This window comes from Procambarus clarkii, chromosome 62 (genome assembly GCF_040958095.1).
Source record: "Procambarus clarkii isolate CNS0578487 chromosome 62, FALCON_Pclarkii_2.0, whole genome shotgun sequence".
NCBI classification, from domain to species: Eukaryota; Metazoa; Arthropoda; class Malacostraca; order Decapoda; family Cambaridae; genus Procambarus; species Procambarus clarkii.
Genome location: NC_091211.1, coordinates 24,102,518 through 24,125,305, shown reverse-complemented (window position 1 = coordinate 24,125,305; position 22,788 = coordinate 24,102,518). Strand labels below are relative to the sequence as shown.

The window sequence follows — 22,788 nt, the reverse complement described above, 5'->3', positions numbered from 1 at the left end:
TGAGCTGTCTCGCTTAGGCTAAAAGGCCCTCTGCAGCTGGTTATATTCTTATACTAATAAATAATGTCACTGTTAAACTCGTTCCACTGCACTGGTACCTCGTTGTCGCCTCCTTCACCAGTGACGGACTCTCTCCCTGCCCAGCATCCACCACTGAACGAGAACAGTTTTGATCTCTGCAGTCCTGAGAATCCCGTCAAAACCCTTTACAACCGACGATGGCCTCTGGGGGCGATGAAAGAAGAATTAAAGTTCAGACGAAGGCTGTGATGGGATTTTGATTGCTGGTGACCATCGATATTCCCTTTTTCCACTTACTACGCTCTCTCTCTCTCTCTCTCTCTCTCTCTCTCTCTCTCTCTCTCTCTCTCTCTCTCTCTCTCTCTCTCTCTGTATCTCTTTCTCTCTCTCTCTCTCTCTCTCTCTCTCTCTCTCTCTCTCTCTCTCTCTCTCTCTCTCTCTCTCTCTCTCTCTCTCTCTCTCTCTCTCTCTCTCTCTCTTTCTCTCTCTCTCCCCCCCTTTAAGTCAAGGGTTAAAGAAAAGAGAGAGTCAATTGTCTGGCAGGCAGTTGAGGTACCAAGTGAAACTGCAAGTAAGGGTCGTTATCTTACCTCAGCTCATCTAAAGTCTACCCCTAGAGACTCATTTATTTAATGAGATTGTTATTAGAATCGTTACGAATAAACTTTATTTAAATCTAAGCCATAGTAGAGACCACGCGGCAGCATAATCCCTGGCCGTAAAGTGGCCTGAGGCGCTGGCCACAACACGCTACGGTCGCTGGCCTTAATGCAGTCTGAGCACCGCTCGTGTTCAGCCTGAGAGAGGAGGCCGGAATTGCAGTCTGAGCACCGCTCGTGTTCTGCCTGAGAGAGGAGGCCGGAATTGCAGTCTGAGCACCGCTCGTGTTCTGCCTGAGAGAGGAGGCCGGAATTGCAGTCTGAGCACCGCTGTGTTCTGCCTGAGAGAGGAGGCCGGAATTGCAGTCTGAGCACCGCTGTGTTCTGCCTGAGAGAGGAGGCCGGAATTGCAGTCTGAGCAATAACTAGATAACAAAATAGATTTTGTATTTGCTGGATTGCTTCAAGCGTAAGTAGGCTTATACGTGAATTAGTTTGCGTGAATATAAATAGAAGCTGAGTCACAGAAGTATATAGGCTTTCTGCAGTGTTTTTAGTAAAGTTCTCATAATTATTGCTTTATTACTCGCACTTTACTAAAGTGTTGATGTTCTGTCACCCAACACATCATCACTAACCGAACATATCATCAGGATATACTCGTTCAAGCCATGGTCGACCCCCCCCCCCCCCCCAAACACGCATTTATCAATCAAATCACATTGTGCTCTCATAATCAATATTTTTCATATAATTTTTGTTATTAAATTATAATTTCTTATATAGTTATAGGCATATCTTAGATGTGTTTAAGTTCAGTTGACAATTATTTGCATTAAGTAACTCGTCCTCAGGTTAGGGTAGTCCAGGCGAAGGACTACCATCTAACATCTGACAAAGACGCATTCAAAGGTATGACTCTACTATACAATCATAATTAAAAAAGAGTTTTTCATTGAAAACTAACTTCTTCTGTACGAATCGTACATTCGTAAAGATTGCACTCCACACTTTGCATAAAAAATTGTCAACAGGATCAAAACACCTGACAAGTGAGGTCTGAGGATAAGGTAGCAATTGAAACCTTTATCAGCGAATCAACTTGACGACTGACAAGCAGTTGACAGTTGATTCCTCGGGTTGTGTTCATAGAAGATGCAGTTGACTCCGTGGATACATTCATCGGTTATGTCCTGTTGTATAGTCAAAGACCGGTTTTTCATGTTAATGTATTAAATAATGTATATGTTAAATTAAGAAAAAAGCTTTGTATATATATATATGTTCAAAATAGGGCAAATTTGATACTAGGATTCAAATCTGGAAGCGTTAGCAATGACACATGTTGATGTTATTGAACTTAGTCTTCATTGAGATTATGCAGTTCAGATTAGGAGCCGTATTATGGAATGGATATAAATTTCTTTGAATGTGTTCAGAGATAGCAGAAATTAATCCTAAGAATTTGAGTCCTTCTTTATGGATAGATATAAATAAAACATAATTTATTATAACTATAAAGACGAATATAAAAGATGACATGACACTTGTATACAAATGCATAAAAGGGGTATAACAAAGTAGATGTTAATAAAATGTTAAATATATATTTACAAAACACAAAACAGTGGCTATAAATTTTAAGAGACTTAGATTCAATAAATTCCTGTTTGGAAACAGGGTTCTTCATATATGGAACAAATTGCCGGCCAAAATAGAGAACTGGAATCGTTGTAAGTTTTCAGGTATAGGTTAATATACATAACAGCTGCCACGCATGCATCAATAAGAATGATAACGTTTTCTAAATTTTAATGGTCTTTTATTTTTCTTGTGTAGCCAGAGCTCTGGCCACAATGGTAGAACGAGAACACCACCATCGGCACACAAGATTAACCTCGGCACCTTCACACCTCTGAGTGTGGAGACAATCTATGTTCAATTTCCTCTGAAGCGTTTCTGACCCAGCCCCTCGACATTAGTGCCGCGCTGACTCCACCAAAGTGGAGAGCAAAGGAGAGAGAAAGAGGGGTTGGGGGTTGGGGAGGTGTGAAGAGTCAGAGAGAGAGAGAGAGAGGGGGGGGAGGAAGGAGAGAGAGCGAGCGGGGTGTGGAAGTGATGAGTGAGAGAGAGTAGATAATGAAACATAGAAGCAAAGATATTGTGTTTTTCTAAGTGAGTGATTCGCCCCTGTACACAAACACAAAACAAACACCAACCCACGCAACCACAAACACATGCAAGACACGCACGCACACACACACGAACTGAGAGAAGGATCTAGGGATTCATATCACACCGAATCTATCTCATGAAGCCCATATTAAAAGGATATCATCAGCGGCATATGCGAAGCAGACAAAAATCTAAACTGCCCTTATAAATTGGTATAAGGAATCATTTAAAACCTCGCACGTCACATATGTTAGGCAAGTCCTGGAGTGCTCGGCTCCAGCGTGGAATCCATATCTAGTCAAACATAATACGAAGCTGGAAAAGGTATGGCACTAGACTATTCCAAGTGCTATTCCTCTTTTACATGCAAATGATTGCTGGAATTCAATCCCAACAAAAGTAAGGCAATACAGATGGCATTGGGAGAAAGGAGACCAGAAGGTACGTACGCAATAAGGAGAAGGTAATTACACAAATCAGAAAGAAATATTAGAAAGAGAATATAATTCCTACACTAATACGTGAGATACACATAAACAGGGTAAGATCAGCAGCCTGTGAAACGCTGGGAAGCATGAGAACATCGTTTTTAACCCTAAATTCAGACCCAAGGCAGTCTGCATAAAACTTGTTAGATTAGTACTGGAATACGCAGTACCTCGTGGAATCTGCACATTGTGAAGCATAAATCCAATATAGGAAAAGTACAGAGATTTGCCACAAGATTGGTGCCAGAGCAAAGAAGGTTCAGCAATGAAGATAGGCTAATGGAACTAAATCTCATAGCCTAGAGGATGGAAGAAGCACAGAACATATGATCACAACATACAAGATACAGTGGTGGAAGAGACAAGGCAGACAAAGATAACCTCTTCAATTTGAGAGAAAGTGGGACAAGACGACACTTGTGGAAGCTGGAAACGCAAATGAGTATAAGGAATGTTAGGAAATATTCGCACCATGAATGTGTGGTCAACAAGTAGAATGAAGTGAAAGAAGTTATCAAAGGTCACCTTCATCCATTACTTTAAGACCAAATATTTCTCTCGCTCTCTCTTGCACTCATATACACACACAAACACAAGCGCACACACACACACACACACACACACACACACACACACACACACACACACACACACACACACACACACACACACACACACACGCACACAAGAGGCATGAGTTACGAGGAAAGGCTGCGAGAGATGCACCTTACGACACTGGAAGACAGAAGAGTAAGGGGAGACATGATCTCTTCCTACAAAATCCTCAGGGGTATTGACAGGGTAGACAAGGATAAACTATTCAACACGGGTGGTAAGCGAACAAGGGGACACAGGTGGAAACTGAATACCCAAATGAGCCACAGGGACGTTAGAAAGAACTTTTTTCAGTGTCAGAGTAGTTAACAGGTGGAATGCATTAGGCAGTGATGTGGTGGAGGCTGACTCCATACACAGTTTTTTTAAATGTAGATATGATAGAGCCCATTAGGCTCAGGAATCTGTACACCAGTTGATTGACGGTTGAGAGGTGAGACCAAAGAGCCAAAGCTCAACCCCCGCAAGCACAAATCGGTGAGTACAAATAGGCGAGTACACACACACACACACACACACACACACACACACACACACACACACACACACACACACACACACACACACACACACACGCACACAAAACTTAGTTTGAGTCCCTCTTCAAACACCCTGACTGACCGGAACACCGACCCGGGACAAAAGTTGGGCTGTGAACTTTATAACACCGAGCGAGGGGCAGACGTGTAGAAATGAGGGGTGTGACGTGTGGAGTGGGGAGAGACGTGTGGGGGCGAGATAAGACGTGTGAGAGTGAGGGGAGATGTGTGTCTGTGAGGGGAGTAAAGTAAAAGAGAGGGGGAGACGTGGAAACAAGAGAAACATTGTGGATGAGGGAACAAACGTGAGGGAGAGACCAAAATAACTAGTGAAGGGTGGATATGGTCCAGGCTTGTCTAGCTGACTGAGATAAAACAGGGAATGACCAGTTACTGAGCCAATCCGACGAGAGTATTCGTACGCCCCTGATATAGACCATATGTATACGTGGCTTTGTATGAAAGATCTTTGCTGAAATGCTGACAAACAGTCGCAAGCCTAAACGGGAACAATTTTCCAATACGGTCAAAGAATCTGATGAGATTTTTTGACATATTCATGTCCCCTACCTGCATCTCTCTCTCTCTCTCTCTCTCTCTCTCTCTCTCTCTCTCTCTCTCTCTCTCTCTCTCTCTCTCTCTCTCTCTCTCTCTCTCTCTCTCTCTCTCTCTGTCTTTTGTTATTTTGATCTATGAGATTCATGTAGATCTCATACTTATGATTAATTCGGTATCAATCACAGACAGCGTAAGTGGCATACACAATTTTTGTTAGCGCACGATGGAAATGCTGTTAATAGACTACACAACATAATTTGCATAACTTATATAGGAAAAATTAAGTTCGTTCTTTCAAAAATAAGTCACTTGTGAGTTTTTTAATCTTTGTATTTAATTTCGTTTCTATTTCTAAGTATATGTTACGTAGCGAATTTAGTAATTTCACCAATGGGTTTCAGAGTTGATCACTATGCTAATTGTAATATTAAAAATTAATCTTGTTATATAATGGAATTATTTTGGTTTCCGATATGGCATAGGGTTTCCGATAATGCAAACATCATTTGGAGCAACGCTGGGTTGAACCAGTGACCCGGTGAACACCAGCTGCGCGCTATACCCCTAGACCACGACATGTTAAAAGATATTCGACCCAACTGAGTCCACTATGAATTCTGGAAACCCTGAACTGGTGCCCAACCAGGCTTTACAAATAGCCCGCATGCACTCTGGTGTGACTAATCGGGCTCTCAATCTTACGCTTCCCCTTGTATTTGAAGGGATCGTTTGCCACCATAAGACCCGTTGCTATCGCCTTTGCTACCACCCCTCCTAACACCGCCATGGCCACCACCATCACCACTATACACCACCACTAACATAAGAACCACTACCATCGCTAACATAGCCACTAACACCACCATCAGACTTTAACATCACCATCAGACTCTAACACCACCATCAGCCACTAACACCACCATCAGCCACTAACACCACCATCAGCCACTAACACCACCATCAGCCACTAACACCACCATCAGCCACTAACACCACCATCAGCCACTAACACCACCATCAGCCACTAACACCACCATCAGCACCTAACACCACCATCAGCCACTAACACCACCATCAGCCACTAACACCACCATCAGACTCTAACACCACCATCAGCCACTAACACCACCATCAGACTCTAACACCACCATCAGCCACTAACACCACCATCAGCCACTAACACCACCATCAGCCACTAACACCACCATCAGCCACTAACACCACCATCAGCCACTAACACCACCATCAGCCACTAACACCACCATCAGCCACTAACACCACCACCAGCCACTAACACCACCATCAGCCTCTAACACCACCATCAGCCACTAACACCACCATCAGCCACTAACACCACCACCAGCCACTAACACCACCATCAGCCTCTAACACCACCATCAGCCACTAACACCACCATCAGCCACTAACACCACCACCAGCCACTAACACCACCATCAGCCACTAACACCACCACCAGCCACTAACACCACCATCAGCCTCTAACACCACCATCAGCCACTAACACAACCATCAGCCACTAACACCACCACCAGCCACTAACACCACCATCAGCCACTAACACCACCATCAGCCTCTAACACCACCATCAGCCACTAACACCACCATCAGCCACTAACACCACCACCAGCCACTAACACCACCATCAGCCTCTAACACCACCATCAGCCACTAACACAACCATCAGCCACTAACACCACCACCAGCCACTAACACCACCATCAGCCACTAACACCACCACCAGCCACTAACACCACCATCAGCCACTAACACCACCATCAGCCACTAACACCACCACCAGCCACTAACACCACCATCAGCCACTAACACCACCATCAGCCACTAACACCACCACCAGCCACTAACACCACCATCAGCCACTAACACAACCATCAGCCACTAACACCACCATCAGCCACTAACACCACCATCAGCCACTAACACCACCATCAGCCACTAACACCACCATCAGCCACTAACACCACCACCAGCCACTAACACCACCATCAGCCACTAACACAACAAGTGGCCGGAACTGTAGAAGAAAAAACAATGAAAATATATAAACAACTTTTAGTGCGTTTTGCAACTTTTATTTCTATAAATGAAAGTTGCCTCCCGTGTTCCTGCAACACTACACACCAGTAGCCTCTCGTGTTCCTGCAACACTACACACCAGTAGCCTCCCGTGTTCCTGCAACACTACACACCAGTAGCCTCTCGTGTTCCTGCAACACTACACACCAGTAGCCTCTCGTGTTCCTGCAACACTACACACCAGTAGCCTCTCGTGTTCCTGCAACACTACACACCAGTAGCCTCTCGTGTTCCTGCAACACTACACACCAGTAGCCTCTCGTGTTCCTGCAACACTACACACCAGTAGCCTCTCGAGTTCCTGCAACACTACACACCAGTAGCCTCCCGTGTTCCTGCAACACTACACACCAGTAGCCTCTCGTGTTCCTGCAACACTACACACCAGTAGCCTCTCGTGTTCCTGCAACACTACACACCAGTAGCCTCTCGTGTTCCTGCAACACTACACACCAGTAGCCTCTCGTGTTCCTGCAACACTACACACCAGTAGCCTCCCGTGTTCCTGCAACACTACACACCAGTAGCCTCCCGTGTTCCTGCAACACTACACACCAGTAGCCTCTCGTGTTCCTGCAACACTACACACCAGTAGCCTCCCGTGTTCCTGCAACACTACACACCAGTAGCCTCTCGTGTTCCTGCAACACTACACACCAGTAGCCTCTCGTGTTCCTGCAACACTACACACCAGTAGCCTCTCGTGTTCCTGCAACACTACACACCAGTAGCCTCTCGTGTTCCTGCAACACTACACACCAGTAGCCTCTCGTGTTCCTGCAACACTACACACCAGTAGCCTCTCGTGTTCCTGCAACACTACACACCAGTAGCCTCTCGTGTTCCTGCAACACTACACACCAGTAGCCTCTCGTGTTCCTGCAACACTACACACCAGTAGCCTCTCGTGTTCCTGCAACACTACACACCAGTAGCCTCTCGTGTTCCTGCAACACTACACACCAGTAGCCTCTCGTGTTCCTGCAACACTACACACCAGTAGCGTCTCGTGTTCCTGCAACACTACACACCAGTAGCCTCCCGTGTTCCTGCAACACTACACACCAGTAGCCTCCCGTGTTCCTGCAACACTACACACCAGTAGCCTCCCGTGTTCCTGCAACACTACACACCAGAAACTACCACAAGACCAGCCAGCGTTATGGCTGCCTCACCCCAGTAATACCTTCAGCCCTCGTACGCCGTCCTCGACACCAACTCCTCCGTCTGCAACACTTCACGGCTTTATTGACCAATTTGAACTCCAAATTGGAGGCAACAGCTTCATGACGGGAGAAAGAACGAGCTCAATTGCCCTGTTAAGAACTTGTATTGCGGATTCTTCTTAGGGAATAAGACAAGAATTTCTCGACCACAGAGGGAGGTTTCCGTCCTTGGTGAGGAAGAAGCGAGACAGCGTACCGGACATTATCTGTGTTCTGAATGAAGAGTAAGATAAGATACGGGCTCCTTCTTTGGTACCTGTAGGATCTTGGGTATGAGAAAGGCGATTCGTTCAACTGAAATGGTTTCTAGTTAATAACTATCTTGAGAACAATTCGCAAGAAGGATATCAGACGTATGTTGAGGTGGCTGTGACTCTTGACTGTCTTGGAATTCTATTTTGACTTTTGACCTATTAAAAAAATATTTTTGTTGATTTTTGTTTACATTTTAGATACACTTTATAGCCCAAAAATAAGTAATTGCACTTCCATAAATATAATGTCATAAAATCACCCTGAAAATAATCACGCGGTCACCCTGTATATATAGCGTGTTTATTTAGGGTGTACATGGGAATATCAAACAACAATATTGTCACACTACTACACAATACTGTTTTATGAGTGTAGTATTAATATGCTGATGTAACATTGTCTCGAATGTGAATAGTTAGCCATATTGAGCAGCTTAATGATGACATTTGTGGGAGTTTAAGCTTAGGAAAAGATAATAGTTTCGAAATATTATCTGAATAGAGCGGAAATCCTACTCAACACGAACAAATTATGAATCTAAATTTAAGAAATGAATTATTAAACGTTCAAATAAAGGAAGTGGAATCTTGGATTCATGCCTAGAAGCAATAGAAATAGGACATACATTATTTTTTAGCATTATAATACACTTGTTAAACTTCCTGTAGACTATTTAGCACACTTTTAGATCTAATGAACACGAATTTCCATAAAAATAGTAAATGCCAAAGTCCTTTGGTGATATTCTTACGAAATAAACAGTTCACACTTAAAACTACATAGTCACACTGGATTAGTGGTTTCTCCTCATAATTTCCTCACAAATGCAAATTGCTGTTTATCTACTATTGAATATAACCTGAATATTTGGTTTACTTAAAAAACGTTTTTAGTGAGCTATTATTCCTTTGATAAACCTCGAAATAATATGTCCATAATCACAACATTTTGTGTCTATAATCATCTATAACATTACCGGCCTCGAAACTATGTTATATAAATACGAATGAAAACTTCGTCTTTAACGATTAATAATTAATCATAGCAGGTTCCATAATTAATTATCGCTCTCAGGCATTGTGCCTAAATTGAGTTAAATATGTTCATGGCTTAATTACCCTGTGTATTGCCTGTTTAAATTATGAGCCTAATTTGCCGGCCTGAACAGCACTCGGAGGTCATGAGTTACACATTAAGGGCTGAGATACTTACCTCTGTATCTCACCTGGTTATGTCTGTGTCTCCTTTCCCCCTGTCATGTCTCTGTCACTCATCTATCGTGTCTGTGTGTGTCCCTCACCTGTCATGTCTGTATGTCTCTTACCTCTATCATGTTCACGAATCCCTCACCACTAACATGTTCGTATACATCTCACCTCTAAAATGTCCACGTATCACAAAAACCTACGATTCATCATCATGTGTTTAGTATATACATAAATGAAGTTAGGATATATATGAATGAGTTTAGAACCACAATAGAAAATGTTTAGGGTATATTTAAATCAGTTTAGGGTATACATGAATGGATTTAGGAAATATTTGAATGAGTTTTGGGCATATCTGAATGAGTTCATGACATATATGAATAACACTCCAACCTTCAGGATAAGCACTTAGTGTTTCAAGCCACTGTTTGTGGTGAGGGTGCCAGGTGTTTCACTTAAGCCCCATTCCATGTTCCTGAGACCTGGAATGGGGGAAAAAGGACTTAAGTGAAGCCCCATTCACTTAAGAATGAATAAGAAGCGTTCCGCAACCCAGAAGCACATCAGATTAGACGTTCCCCAAACCTCGACCGGCACAGAGTCGAGGTATTTGAAAGACTTTAGGATGTATATATATGAAGTAAATATATATACGAATTAGATTGGGTGTATACTTATAATGTAAAGGAGCTGCATCGTATACTACAATTGTCCGTCTGTCATTGGGTTCGTTGTTATGTAGTCATATGTGATAACTCATTAAACGTCAGTGTTAGACATGTTAACGAGTGAAAAGGATAAGGTAATAATAAATAGAGAGCGCTTCGCTACTAAGACAATATAGCACTTGGCAGGGACATTAAGACATAAATCTGGGATAGGACGGGGGAAAGGATAGGATACGACGTTGCCTTACCACTTGGACCTTCGGGAATCGAACGCGGACCGGAAAATAATGATGTTGTGAAACTGTGTGATCTGAGTATGCTTAAAGGCCGTTGCTGAATCGATCAGTCCAAATGGGGTTGAAACGAGCGAGAAATGGAATGAAAAGTAGGCACGTAGAGTAACTCTTCAGGAAGGATCTATTGCGATCTGTTATGAAAAAAAAACTAAGAAAAAGGAGTTTTATTTATTTGTATCGTACAGACGTTCCTGAAGACGACACAGCAGGAACGGCCTGCGTCTGCCTCGCCTACCACGGTGGATCTCCTGCATACCGATTACCCTCTTCCAATACCTTCATCCCGAAAGAAGTGTTCGAATTTGCCTTTTCGGCTGTTCCCTCTGCCCAAAGCCTCTTTTTTTTATATACAATATGTGAGTTGCTCCTACCTGCACCAGCTCACTACCTATAGTGACTCACCATTATAGTCAGTGATCTGGCTATTATATATATATATATATATATATATATATATATATATATATATATATATATATATATATATATATATATATATATATATATATATATATGTATATATATATATATATATATATATATATATATATATATATATATATATATATATATATATAATTTATAAAATGCACTAACTTGCCTGAACCACAAGTTTTGAAGTTAATAACTTTAGACACACTCACACCCACACCCACCAGGAGACTTGAACCCTCGCCAGCACAGATGCTTCACAGCACTGGCATAGCATGTACGTACTAAACCAACTTCACCACACTAGGCCACTGGGGCCACTGAGGCCACTGGCTAGGCCACTGAGGCCACTCGCTAGGCCACTAGGCCACTCACACACTGAGCCACACATAAAACAATTGTTTGTCATAAAATCTTATTTCTTGATTCATTCTATAAATGGGATATATAACTTCTCGTACTATCTCTTCCCAGACAAATAAAGATTTGCGATGTTTTGATGTCTGTCGACGGATCTCCAAAATTTTGATTGCTGAGAAAATGGTGAGTTGTGGGTGTTCGTTAGTGGTGACAGTTCTGGGGATTTATTGCAAATTGGACACCGTCACTGTCGCGGGTCACGGGAATATGACGGTCACATACTTGATATATTTATTGTGGGGGGTATTGGGATTTACTATTGGCTGTGGTAGAGTTACCGTGAGCTGTGCGTGTGTTAGACGGTCGACGCAGGTGTTTGGGTGTGTATGGGGATTTGACACCCAGCACCTGAACTGACATAATTTTTTTTTTTGTATTTTTTATTTATTTATTAATATTTTTTGCAAGGTTGCCTTTCAGAGTCTGCTCACATTGTTGTGAAACTGTGTGATCTGAGTATGCTCAGAGGATTAATAATAACAATTGCTGTGTTCTTTTTTAAACGAATGTTTGTGCTTGATGAATACATGTCGGTCTCACGATGTTCGATTAATTATACATTCTACGTGGCAGAGTATAGTGCTGGGGTTACACTCTCTCTCTCTCTCTCACTTATCTACAATGGTATTTCCAGTTTCTATTCTGATCTTGCTTTCGCTTTCATTATACCTCTGAGTTTCTCACTCCTTTGATATTCCTATCTCCACGAACAGTGTTTAACCTTACCGAAACTGTGTGTGTGTGTGTGTGTGTGTGTGTGTGTGTGTGTGTGTGTGTGTGTGTGTGTGTGTGTGTGTGTGTGTGTGTGTGTGTATATTTGTGTATTCAATCCTTTCCTTTCAGTCTGGAAAGAACGGTTGTATTCCCTTGTTCCATCTCTGTGACCGTTTAAAAAGGCTTGATCTCCAACAAAAAAAAAAAAAGCATGAGGGGTCGATTTCCATGATAACTGCAAGTGGGCAAGATGGAGAGTGACTCGTGACCAATGATTTGATATTGAAGCTTTTTTTTATCTTTTTACCTTGAAATCGAAGCTGATGAGATAGAGAAGAATTCAAGGAGCAGTAGACTAGGTCAACACAGCTCAAAGATGCACCAGTCATCACAATGCTTCTCCTGCACGCGCGCACGCATGTAGGAGAAGCAAGAGAATACATATAATTACAAAAAGCGTAAAGGTTTCACATAAACACAAAGATTTGACATCCAGTTCTCAACTTAAAATCACAATTTGAATATGCAGCAGAAAGGTAAACTACAACATCGAAATTCAATATATAAGAAAATACCTGTCAACAAAAGTAACAAACCGAAACGATAGAGAGATAAGACTAAATAATAAGCAAGCTAAAAGTATGTAACTTAAAACTGTCACCATTTTCTATCGCTTATCCTGAACCCTCTTCTTAGGGAAATTCATACTTTATCCTTAAACCGAGGTTCAAATTACAGGCGATCTTTGCCGCACCTCTGCATAAGCAGGACCAACTCATCTCTCCAATATAGAAGCAGGACCACCTTACCTCTACCCAAATTAAGCAGGACCAATTTACCTCTCTACAGAAGCAAAACCACCTAACCTCTTCCCTACAGAAGCAGGACCACCTTACCTCTACCCTACAGAAGCAGGACCACCTTACCTCTACCCTACAGAAGCAGGACCACCTTACCTCTACCCTACAGAAGCAGGACCACCTTACCTCTACCCTACAGAAGCAGGACCACCTTACCTCTACCCTACAGAAGCAGGACTACCTTACCTCTACCCTACAGAAGCAGGACCACCTTACCTCTACCCTACAGAAGCAGGACCACCTTACCTCTACCCTACAGAAGCAGGACCACCTTACCTCTACCCTACAGAAGCAGGACCACCTTACCTCTACCCTACAGAAGTAGGACCACCTAACCTCTTCCCTACAGAAGCAGGACCACCTTACCTCTACCCTACAGAAGCAGGACCACCTTACCTCTACCCTACAGAAGCAGGACCACCTTACCTCTACCCTACAGAAGCAGGACCACCTTACCTCTACCCTACAGAAGCAGGACCACCTTACCTCTACCCTACAGAAGCAGGACCACCTTACCTCTACCCTACAGAAGCAGGACTACCTTACCTCTACCTTACAGAAGTAGGACTACCTTACCTCTACCCTACAGAAGCAGGACCACCTTACCTCTACCCTACAGAAGCAGGACCACCTTACCTCTACCCTACAGAAGCAGGACCACCTTACCTCTACCCTACAGAAGCAGGACCACCTTACCTCTACCCTACAGAAGCAGGACCACCTTACCTCTACCCTACAGAAGCAGGACCACCTTACCTCTACCCTACAGAAGCAGGACCACCTTACCTCTACCCTACAGAAGCAGGACCACCTTACCTCTACCCTACAGAAGCAGGACTACCTTACCTCTACCTTACAGAAGTAGGACTACCTTACCTCTACCCTACAGAAGCAGGACTACCTCTCCTCTACCCTACAGAAGCAGGACTACCTCTCCTCTACCCTACAGAAGCAGGACTACCTCTCCTCTACCCTACAGAAGCAGGACCACCTCTCCTCTACAGCAGCACACCTTTAAAAATGCAGTTGAGGCGGTAAGAGGTGGTGCGGCCCGCGTCTGGCTCCACCCTGGCGCCTTCCTCCTCGTCAAACGCCAGCAGCTTCCTAAAGGAGGTGGGAGGCTCCGATATATATATGTCGAGTCGAACGTCCTCTTTTCCTTCCCACCTCTCGCCTTCCCTTCCCGCCTCCCATCTTTCCTTCCCACACCCTTCCTGCCGGTCCCATTTCGTACACCACACTGAGTTAGGACAGCCTTAGCATTTCTGTTAATAGCGTGTTATATGGACATGACCTCATGTCCTTACAACACACCAAAAGGTAATGCCAAAGTAATACTTCTGCCTCTCTTGTTTAACAGCAAGCTAGGGTCATTACTCCCTGCAGACTCGATGAATTACAAGGGTTACGACCAACGAGTTAATATAACTTGAGAGTAAACACGCAACAACGAACATTTAAACAACGGACTTGAAACAAAATCTAGAGAATGTAGGTCAGGCGACAATCTCCTCGTGACCAGCCAAAACAAAGGGATTTCTCACCGGCAGACATCGCACACGGCCTCTGGCAAGGCTCCAGCTCTGTAACATCCTTCGCTTACCGCAAGCTCTGGTGCAATGAGTCACCACAAGGTCGAACCCCTCCCAGGAGCCGTCACAAACCGCATTCTTTAAGAAATTAGAAGACATCACACGAGTAAAAAGGAAAGAAAAGTCAGAACAAGGGGGAGAAAACAAGAGCACAGAACACAGAACAAAAAGGAAAACAAGAAAGAAGACATAACAAGAAAAAAACATGGGAAAGGAGTCAGAATAAGATACAAAAAACAAGAAAGATGATAGAAGAAGACAAAACAAGACGGTGGGGTAATCATTAGGAGGCAGCACTAAGCCATTACGACAGTATAGCACTTAGGAAGGATAAAGATTTAGGATTGGGCGGAGGACAGGAATGGTGCCAAACCACTTGGACGGTCGGGGATTGAAAGCCGACCAACAAGAAGCGAGACCGTCGCTCTGTAATCAAATTCAAGTGGTTCGGACACAAAAACAAGAAGGGTCAAGACAGCAAGAGAATTAACAAAGAAGAAGATAGAAGAGGTAAAAATAGAAAGAAGACAATAAAAGAGGACAGAAACATGAAGTGAAATGAGAGAATAAGAGGACGATAACGCCAGAATTAAAGAGACTGCAGAAGAGTTTTTTGGCTCATACAAGGTAGCTCCTATTTAAGAAAGATGACACTATGTTGAAATATGATTTTTTATGAATTCCATATGGGCAATTATGCCATATTTTGAGAGCGACAGACTCACAAGAATTTAGCATAGGTATTCAAGAGTTTGGTTACCTACCACGACATAGTATAACGGAAGCCTTTTTCTTTGTATTTTTATTTACAAAGACACTTTATGTTTGTCGCTAGAGCAAAAGAAAAAGCAAAAAATCTGCTAGGAATGAGGATTTCCGTGTGGAATAACGACAGGGAGAACTTTTGGCCAACTCGTATTTCCATAATTGGTTTGGGGATTTTAAAGAATTTTTATTTAATTGCAGTATACGAGCTCACAATCCTCATTGGAGCTCTTCAGGATTGCTTTAAGCGTACCACTGAAATATGTGGGAATGGTGGAATGAAAAGAGCTGCCAGGCATAACTTACGAAAGGATCAGTGGCACCTACACAAGGTTACAAGGCACTTACACAAAGTTTGTGCCTACAGAAGGTTCCTTAATTGAGAACTGTAGCACATACACGAAATTGCCAGGAACCTTCATTACACTGTGTGACACCTATTCCATGGGACGTACACTAAACTTCATGACACTCAAGGTCCATTGTGGCTGCAATAAATCATTATTTTTTCTGATGACACGTTGACAAGCTTTGAGAATCTTCTTCATTCACTTGAACATTGTCTTCTTCCAACTTATTTTGTTATTATTGTTTACATTATTTTAAGCTTTATTAAAAATTATTAGCTACATAAAAGGTAAAAGTTAATTGTCACATGTTGCTGAGTTCCTCAAATGTATCGGATTTGGCAGGAACTAAGAATGCAGGGCATGTTCCTTCTGCATTGCCGCACAGAGGTACTGGAAAATACTATCTTGTGCTAAAGTTCAGCTGCAGCAGTCTACGAGTGCAGCTTCAATACAGTTTAAGACAGAAACCAGCAAGTGTGTTTTTAATACGTTTGTGGTCATTACTTTTAAGAAAAGCTTGTGAATGCAGGTCAGAGGTATATGTTTAGCAAAACGATATTGCAATGACCTCGTAGATATATATATTTTTTGCAGCGTATTATTTTGTATTATTTAGTATTTGATCATGATACCATTATGAGAGCTCTGGTGTTAGATGTTACTTAGAATTTCCGAATCCCAAAACTTAGATCAGAAGACGTTTTAAAATAATTGTTTTCCTTCATCACATTAAGAATAGTTCCACATGTGGTGACGACAGGCCCTCATGACCGTTTGACCTCTGAAGACAAGGCCAACAATCTGAATTTCTCCAGCTTAACTTCGGAGGAAGTTCTGGTGTGAGGATCCCACTCAGAAATATTAATTATTCTCTTCATTCTCTCATACTTCTTATTATCTCTTCAGCTCCTGTTTCTCCTTCTCCATCTTTATCACGTTTGCACGTTGAGTACGGAGTCACAATAAGTCTAGTGCTTTATGTAACATAAGAAAGCTGATTGGGATATCGGTTTATTCCCCAAACTTCCATTGTGACTATATATATATATATATATATATATATATATATATATATATATATATATATATATATATATATATATATATATATATATATATATATATATATATATATATATGTGTGTGTGTGTGTGTATGTGTGTGTGTGTGTGTGTGTGTGTGTGTGTGTGTGTGTGTGTGTGTGTGTGACCAGGTGAGCCGATAAACACGGTATAATTTCACTAAAAACAAATCCTAGAAAATTATGAGAAATAACGAAAATAAATGGGAACATTCTTCCCATCCCCACGTATGTCAGCACGTCCCTTTTATGTCTGTCTTTGGCTTTCTGTTCCTGTCTCTGCCTAATTCTCTCTCTCTCTCTCTCTCTCTCTCTCTCTCTCTCTCTCTCTGTGTGTGTCCCTCTCTGTCTTTCAATGTCTGTCTCTTCGTGTGTGTCTATGTCTTTGTTTTGTGATATAGTGTAAAACATTTGTCAGAACAAAAGCTACCTTGTTGTAAAGTCACATCTGGATTTTAAGCCTCAAAGGTTTGCCACTAAAGATAATAAAGATAAACATAATAAGACTAAAATATAATAGATATAATAATGAAAACGAGATCATTTAGATAATAATAAAGTCAGTTATTTGACCTGCATGCTTCGGGGAGTCTTGGTGCCTATGGTAAATGTGCCGTCAGAAGATTCATCTTGCATTAAAAGTTGTAATGAACATTATTTAAACTTAAGATCTTGACAATACATATAAATAAGACGTTTTCATAAAAGGACAATTTGTGGGAATTTAAAGTTGACTAAACTTAATCTAAAGTCTTCTGTTTTCCATGTCATATCATCACATAATTTAGAATTATAATACTTAATCTGTCATGTTTGAATATATTAAACCAAAAATCCCTCAGTGTTCTCAATGATAATGTGTTAAATACACGAAAGCGCTCGGAATCTAAACTTATTTCTTACTTATGTTTCCAATCACCTAACGGAATAACTTGTTTGTTTTGGAATATTATCACAAATGAACACAAATATAATTCTCAGAACGCTGGAAAAACACAGTGTCTAGGCTCTGGACATTAATTATGAGAAATGTTTCTTGTTAACAATGGCAAGTGTGAGAAACCTTCCAAGCCTCCTCACGCATGTCGTGACACATTCCCAGAGAGAGAGAGACTGTCACTGGACCACTTGTGGACGACAGTGTTGGAGCATTGTGTTTATGAGAAGATATGTCAAGAACGAGGGTATGAGGATATGGAAGTGGACGATGGGGGAAAATATACACACTGTTGGCGGTGAGTGTGTGGGAGCGGAGGATGGGGGAGTTCTCATCCAGAGTATGTTGTGTGGGAGACCTCACCCATAAGTGGGATATCCTGCTCTCCGAATGGTGTGGGAGAACTCACAGTATGCTGTTGGGGGATATCACCCACAGTATGCTGTGGGATGTTAGTAGGCAATTAGATTATGCAGTTCAGTTTTGGTCAAAGTCGTATAGAAAGGACAAGTCATTTTAACACGAACACAGAATGATGAATAAGATAACATAAAGAATTAGAAACCTTCCCTATAACGTGAGATTTAAGCCTCATTTGCACTCTCTAAATAGAAGAGAAGTAAATGGTGACGCGATTAAAATATATAAGTTGATGAAAATGTGTAGAGAAGTTGAGATCTGACAAAGGGTCCAGGACGGCCCGAAATATCATCACTTCCAATAATTTTTATATGTGTTTCCTGTTTCTCATAAATAGGAGCTAACTGCAGTGGAAGAAAAGACCTTTCTGCATTGTCTTCTATTCTTATACTCTTGCATAAATGCAACAGTATAATTTTTGTCAGAGTACATTTAATTCATACGATATGTGGAATATATGCGTACACCTATACACGTTAAGGCATTCAAAGCCTCGTAAAATGTTTAATATACTTAAAACACGAGCCACGAAGTAAACAAAGACTTCTCCCAGACACGTTGTTCCAAACATGTGAAGAATCATGAATGACAGCGACACTATTTCCCTCTCTCCTCTCTCCTCTCCATTTTAATTTTATATATTTTGCAATTGACTTTTCCGGTTCTTTCATTTTTCATTTCCTAGTTCTGTCAGAGGGGGAGTCCGGCACGGTGCTCTCAGGCTGGGGACTGTATGTGTGTTGCTGAGTCCTGCAGGGGCCACAGTGAGTGTTATTAGGTCCATCTGAGGCCATAGTGTTTTGTTAGGCTCAAATTAGGCTATAGTGTGTGTTGTTGGGTCCACCTTCGACCATGTTGTGTTGCTAAGTCAACTTGGTGCCATACTGCGTGTTATTAGTCCACGTGCGGCCGTAGTGTTTGTTGATGGCCTACCTACGGCCATAGGAAATGATGTTGGGTTCACATGGGGCCATGTTGTGGGATGTTTATTAACCTGGAGCCATATTAGGTGTTGATCCACTTGGAACTTTAATTTTTTAGTGGGTCACGTGGGGGCCATATTGTGACACAACCATTACAATAAACTCAAGAACCACAACCACAGTTACAGTTAGTATTTGAAACAAAAATAAGGTGTTATTATATTGTGTATACTACAGTATTCTTAAAGGGAAACAAGCATGCAGTGAAATTACATTTTTGACCAGTACGTCAATAGAACATTTAATTAAATTTGCTAGTATGTACATTAGCAGGCGACTCTTAAAAGGATTTAAAAAAAAAATAAAACTGGTCAGTGAGAAGTTTTGAGTAGGTGAACACGCCTTGTTTCCATGTTCTAGGAAGGATTCCACTTGTTATATACGATAACATGATCAAACAGAACAAATACTATTTTCTTTTATTATTCGCACATGTTTTATGTTCTATGGACATATGGTTGTAATATGTACCACGGTAATTGAGAGTAGTGTGTGTAATTTGATGATCTATATGCATCTAAATTAGATTACAGATTGGTAACCTTTTCTAACATTTTCCACTGCCACACGATATTTTTTTGTAATGGCAGCAGGGCACATATTCCATGTTCTGTATTGAGTATGAGTTATGGTCATATTTTAGGGAGTCAGGATATGCTACGTAAAAAACTCACGAAAATGTTTTACAAGAACGATTTTGCTTCAGAGATTGACATTTGTGACTAATTAAGTCAGCATTAATTGTAATTCTTTAATGTATCGTGGAAGGGAGGGTGGGTGAAAGGATCCATATGCTTTTTATTTTTTATTTTTACACAGGAAGGTACAGTGCCAGATGACTCTTGACTAATGTTAATGGAGTTGGAGATTCTCTTTACAAACTCATGTTATGCTTTATCCTACAAGATTTTCACTGAAACGAGATCCACCAATTGGTTTACAACCAGGTGCCTAACTGCTGCTGCGTGAACAGAGGCGAATACTTAAGGATTGGTGTCTCGTTTAATCCTATCAAGGATGACGCAAGATAATGAGTGTACTTACCTACTTACTTACTAATTACTTATCAGTGACTACGAGGGAGTGAGATCTTGATCATTATGCCCCACTTACGTGTTGTACCTATTGCGTTATAATTTAATTATTCTAACGTTTGAATTATTTGCCGAATTTAGCCTAAAGTTGTGGATGGAGGTGACTTCCATAACTTCTTTCACTACATTCGTCTTGTTGACCATCTGTATAAGGTATGAGAATTTCCTAACATTTCTTCTGCTCATTTGCATTCCAGCTTCCATTTATGCTCTCCCATTCTAATTTCTCTCATTTTAAGTGGATACCTTCTGTAAGTAGATCTTAAAGAAAATATTGATTAACTATTGAGATGAAATGCAAACATTAATGAAAATGTGGGGAAGAGATAAGAAATGGAGAAAGATAAGATCTCTGCTAGAAGAGGTAGCTTCTTTGGGAAGAAAATTTCAGGAAATACTTGAGAGGGCGGGACAAAATAAGGCCGCTGAAGACCTAACGGTAAAACTCTGTTTTTACGAAATAGAGTTTGTGAAACGAACTCGACATGGCTAGCTTGAAGCAAGTAGAAGACCTGCAAGGAAATAAATATCTAAAGGGAGGTAAATGTGAATGGGTTACATACAAAAATAAAAGAAGTGGAAGCGATAAACAAGGCAGCAAAGAAAGTAAGAAAACAGAGAAAAGAATAATTACATATTGTGTAACTGAGATATGGGAACAAAACCAAATCAAATTTTTGCTGAAATACCAAAAAGGGGTCATATGGAAAGAAGATTTGGCAACATTACAAGAAGCTGTAAAAACTCCCCAAATCGTGGAAAAACCCTTAAAATAACCGGGGGGAAAAACTTTTCCCCGGCTTCTGTCGTCATTTGGATTGACCTCTCCCCAAATAGTAGAGTAAGTGTTTTTTCTTGTGTCATTTTAGATCAACTAAACCTAATGAAACAGAAAAAAATTGGTACATTTTTAACAAACGTTTAAAAATCTTTGATAAATTGGATCGACATTTGAAACAACCCAATCATGAAGCATAACGAGGACGGCAAGGGAATATCTATAAGATGTGTACTTGCAAAATGTTTGCAAATTTTATTAAATGCAGTAGAGGAATACAGAAACGACCGTGAATCTTATTCAAATTTATGCAATACCTACTGAGGAATACAAAATAAAAATGATCATAAAGTAACTGGGTGTATCTTCTGACAAGACACTGTCAGAACTATTTACTCTAACGGGCTCAGTTTCTTTTAAATCGATTAGTTGTTCAGACCCTAAAAAGTTTAGAGCGTCATGCTCTAACAAGCTCTCGAGCGCGAACACACTCGCAAACAAATAAACACTTGAAGGTTATCAGATACAGATAAACAGGCGCTCGAGTGTTAAAGACACAACCCGTCCTCGACTCAAGTCCATCCCATCCAGCGGTCGACCCCACAGACGCATTCATAATTTTTTACATGCTGTTCATTCAAAACTGGAATTTTATTATATATAAATTAATATTAAAATATATTATCATATTGTGCATATATAGACATAGGTTAGGTTAGGATTAGGTGTTTAGGTTCTGTTGGCGATTATTTGTACTTGAAGTACGTGTTTGAAGCATTTACAGGGTTGTGGTTCGAACAAAATTCGTCAGTGAAGCACTTGTTCCGGAAGTGTTCAAACGAAATAAGTTGTGAGTCGTGTGTAAACCATTTTTCATTCATTAACAAGGGGTTCGGCGAGTGCATGGAATCACTTTTAGATCTTTGTTTGGAGGACGGACTGCGTAGACAACAGAGCAATATTAATTACATTAGACTGAGGACCTTCTTTAATGAACGCAAAAAAAATTCAATCATTTCCTGGATTTATGTTTTCCAATCGTCAAAAAGTGTATTTTAATTTAAAAATAAACAAAATCAATCACGTCTTCTTTACTACGGTTATCTAAAATAAAAACGCGAAAATAAATATAAATTATCAGTCAATGTATTTTTTTTTCACAAAATTGCAATTAAAAATTTAATTGAGATTCCCAAAATTCTAAATATTGGAAAGGTCATTAGCAAGGCTCGTTGGGATGATTTTTAGTTTAATGTTTACCTTCGTTAACTTGTGATAGCTGTCATTCATCGTCTAAATTGCTGTGAACCCAAACTATAAAAATTATACAGAGTTTCCAGTTATCAGCCGCGGCTGCTGACAGTGGTGTGGCTGACGGTGTGGCTGACGATGTGGCTGACGATGTGGCTGACGACGTGACTGAAGGTCCCCCCCCCCTTCCCCCCACCCAAGAAACCCCCAACCACGATGTTTCTCCATCATCTTCCACCCCCTCCACCATCTATCATATCACTCTATCCCAAACAACAACAACACCCCCCCCCCTTACCCCTTATCCCCATACCCCCCTGTCTCTCCCCTCCCCCCCCCGCTCACAAC

The 22,788-nt window shown here is 41.3% G+C and overlaps 1 protein-coding gene across 1 annotated transcript in view; it reads left to right on the top strand.

The window, feature by feature from the left end:
- LOC123766607 (uncharacterized) overlaps positions 1–14,227 on the top strand; it is a 37,484-nt gene extending 23,257 nt beyond the window's left edge. The window contains exon 3 of the mRNA XM_069308528.1: positions 13,179–14,227. Within this exon, the coding sequence (XP_069164629.1) occupies positions 13,179–14,227 (1,049 nt within the window). The remainder of the gene's footprint in view (positions 1–13,178) is intronic.
- The last annotated feature ends 8,561 nt before the right edge of the window (positions 14,228–22,788 follow it).